The sequence below is a fragment of the Myxine glutinosa genome, chromosome 1, assembly GCF_964187855.1.
Source record: "Myxine glutinosa chromosome 1, kmMyxGlut1.1, whole genome shotgun sequence".
Lineage (NCBI taxonomy): Eukaryota > Metazoa > Chordata > Myxini > Myxiniformes > Myxinidae > Myxine > Myxine glutinosa.
The window spans coordinates 385645942-385649731 of NC_136261.1; the positions used below are offsets into that span (position 1 = coordinate 385645942).

General features: G+C 44.6%; 1 protein-coding gene across 1 annotated transcript; it reads right to left on the reverse strand.

Moving 5' to 3' along the window:
* Positions 1-593: 593 nt before the first annotated feature.
* Positions 594-3273, reverse strand: LOC144893602 (uncharacterized). The gene is made up of 3 exons (XM_078784219.1): positions 2539-3273; positions 2162-2385; positions 594-1260 (listed from the first exon to the last, which is right to left on the reverse strand). The coding sequence occupies exons 1-3, from the start codon at positions 3271-3273 to the stop codon at positions 726-728; spliced, it is 1494 nt and encodes a 497-aa protein (XP_078640345.1). The 3' UTR covers positions 594-725.
* Positions 3274-3790: the final 517 nt, after the last annotated feature.

Consider the following 3790-nt stretch of genomic DNA (forward strand, 5'->3'; position numbering starts at 1 on the left):
ACCATGTGTGCCGCCTTTGGTGGTAATTCCACCATCTCAAACTTGCCTCGTCTTTGCTGTGGTAGCACGTTAATCATGAACCCTTCGTCGTTATCTAACACCTGGATCGTTTGGTGTTCGACCTCGTATTGATATCTTACTGGCGTATTTTGCAGCCGACCCATCATCCACCCGACGCTCTCGGGTGGCCATCCTCGAGCGGTGCTGAGGGTAACATGCGCGGGCACCCCCTCGGGGTACTTAGCTGTCGTTTTCTGGTGCGGCGTTAGGCCTACTTCAATTCCGATTCCCTCTCGACCAATCCATATGCGTGATAATTCGAGGTCAGAATACTTTCCCAGAGCTTCCTTAACCATGTCTAGATATAGTAAGGGCATTTTATGAGATATTTCACAAATCTGTTAACTAAATTGTTACCAAAAAATTTCTTCACCAATGTTTGTAAAGGTGTGTAATAACATGTGTTCAAATGTTGAAGTTCAACTCCTGTGGGAAACCCAGAAAAAAAGCTGTTGAATTCGGGTACCGAAAAATTATTTTCGAGAATTTTTATTTTTTTAAATCGGCCCTTAAGTAACTTATGAGGGGTCAAATAAGGGTTTTTCATGATTCTGAGTTGATTGTTAACATTTATATTTTCACTTTTACATTTACACACAAAGTAGCTTTTATTTCACATACATATATAATACTCGAGTTATTTCTCATTCACAATGTCAGAAGTTTCAACAGTCATTGTCTATGTCTTCTTCAGACTCAACAACATCATGACTGCAGTTTCTGCATGTAATGCCATTACAGACTCCACAGGCCGAGATGCACGTGACCCCATTCTTCTTGCAGCTGCATCGCCGGTTGCTGCAATCTCCATGACAATTACAGCTCGTGAACTGCAATAGCTCCTCAGGAGCCGTGGGGTCCAGTGTTGGAACTGGCTCATGCCCATGCACACCTATTGTCCATCCATAGTCATTGGGGTTCAGAGACATGCTCTGTAGAAGGATCCAGTCCCGGGTCTGCAGGTAGGCACGGAGTGAATGTTGTGCAGCTGCACCCTCTGTTGGAGGTAGAGTCTCTGGTTTGATCACTCCTGCCGCTGCCTTCCTTGAGAACATGTTGTACCGAATTTCACCCAATGTAGTATCTCGTCCATGGTAAATGTACTTGAAAATCGCAGTACCAGCCTGAATCACTGTTTCCTTGGTGGCTTCTGTGTCAAGGAAGATGTCGATGTACTCAGCCGCGTCCCCTTCGCAAAACCTAAAAAAAAGCACCAGGTCTATGTCAAGTAAAGTATAATGTAAAACAGAAATAAAATTATTATTATTTTTAACATTTATACTATGATGACAATGATTATAATTATTATTATTATTAGTATTAGTATTATTTGCCGACGTAATAGTAGTATTATCATTACTAGGGCATGCCCGTACTATATATATATCTAAAATTATATCCCCCCCTCTATTTACATGAAATGGTTTGGTCCATGAAATGTTTTGGTTCATTCGCAACGCCAAAGCGAACGGCGAACGCTTTACATGAAATGGTTTGGTCCATGAAATGTTTTGGTCCATTCGCAACGCCAAAGCGAACGGCGAACGGCTTGCGAGTACAGTGACAATCCCCCCCCCCCCCCTCTATTTACATGAAATGGTTTTAATTAGTTTTAAAACATAGTTTAACGCCAACATATGGCATGCCCGTACCCGTACTATCCGTAATGGCGCACGCTCTCACAGGAGCTCCGGAAGGTCGCATATCGCAGGAAAGCGAAAGAATCGCAAATTAGTTTTAATTAGTTTTAAAACATAGTTTAACGGCAACATAGTTTGCCGACGGGAAATAAATGAATACGCTCTCAAATGTGCCATCCGAGGCAGAGTGTGTTCGCCACGTTCGGCACACGCGATAGCTCGCTGCTCTCTGATTGGTTGAATCGTTTTTTGGACATAGCTCGGTAAGTAATTGTCCGATTAATATGAAACCTTGAAAAGGCACATCCTCGGGTCCCCAGCAATATACCTGGCAAGTTTCAAGTATATCGGACCGGTAGTTGTCGAGAAACAGCGGTCACAGACAAACATACACACATACACACATACAAACACACATACACACATACACACAGAGATTAATGGAATTATAGATAGATTACCTGGCAAATAGAGTTGTTTTCCCATGACCAGCGATTGCAGAAACCGTATCACACCCCGTGAAGGCGTGACAGAAGAGCAGGTAGCTCTTCTGTGTTTCGGAGAGAGATTCTTTGATCTTTCGGACGTCATAAGAGCCGTTTGATGTGGTTAAGAAGAGTGGATGGTGGCTGTCTGAGCTATGGTGCACCAGCATTACCAGCACGTCTGCATCTTCTGCCCGCACCTGAAAATATAACAACATGTACAAAGCATAATGAACCGTTCAAGAACAGATTTAACTTTTCAACAGTGTGAATTCTCTTATTTTTAAATTACCCCATCTCCCCCCGGGCTCCATCCAATAGTTATACTAACTGAAGACACAAATGGTACTGACCTCAACAGAGCCATCTGAAGCAGCAGCCAATGCCTCTCTCACAATTGAAGCGTCAGCATCATTGTCACACTGCTCCACAGTGATGTGATGTTTTCGGAAGGTTGAAGCGAGAAGGTGGATGAGCTCACTCTTGTTATGAGTGTTGTCCAGAAACTTTGCTCTTGGGGTCCAGTTGGACATATCCGGTCGAATCTGGAGATTACAGCAGGAATTCTTGGTATGCCGGATGTGGTCGTGATCTTTTGGTGATCTGCTGTAGCCATCAAAGACCACAATGATCTTCTGGGAGCAGTGGCCCAGATACTGCACGTAGCTCAGGTAACTGTTGGCGATCTCCTGCCAGGTCTGACGTTGTTCCCACTTCACCATGTAGACAAGCCATCCGCCATCAATTACGAGGGTGCAGCAGGGTTGGTTAGTCAAGTCAAGTGGATCAGTTAACGCCTTCAGGCTTGTATTTGAAAAGTCTGCCTTGTTTGCCTTGTTCATCTTCTGATCTTTGTTGCTGAACAGGGACAATGGGAAGGGAGTCAGCTCATACTGTAAGCTTGTCTCAACTGTCATATCCCGCTGGGCGAAAATGATCAGTCGGTTGAACAACTTTAGTGAGTCAAGGTGAATCTTTTTCTCGTTGACCAAGGGAAATTTTCTTAGTGATGACAGGGCTTTTATCTTTGACTTGACATCCATGGTCGACGTCACTGACTGTCCATCCAGCTTGCTCTGCATCTCCATCCCAACTTCAGCTGCTCTCTCAGCATTGACTGCGTCATCTCCAGTGCTTGTGAATCCTGTTGAGAAAGACACGAGCAACTCCTTGTCTCTATCGTTGTCGAATGGCTTGATCTCCTCAAACCATTTTAGGACAAGTTCAACTGCCTCTGCATCTCGCTTTATCTGTGTCTTGGCAAGGTCTCTGTGGACTGGAACATGTTTACTGACGTCCTCCTCCATCCACCGGTTGACATCAGACAGGTGACTGAGGGTGAGCACCCAGCATTTGTGGCCAGAAAAACTGTTTCTCATTCTTCCTCTGCTCAGTCCACCTTGTGACTTGGCTGCCTTCATTAATGTCTGCTCAATGCAAATGTCACACCATGTGCCGGACCACTCATGACTTGAGTAACAGACAACGCAGTTCCCGTGGGCAGTGAGATGTTCTAAGGTGTCTTTGTAAGCAGGCAAAGTTTTTAGTTCCTTCATGAGTTGACAGTACAGCCGTGCGCCCTTGGCATACTGATGATGGCCTGCA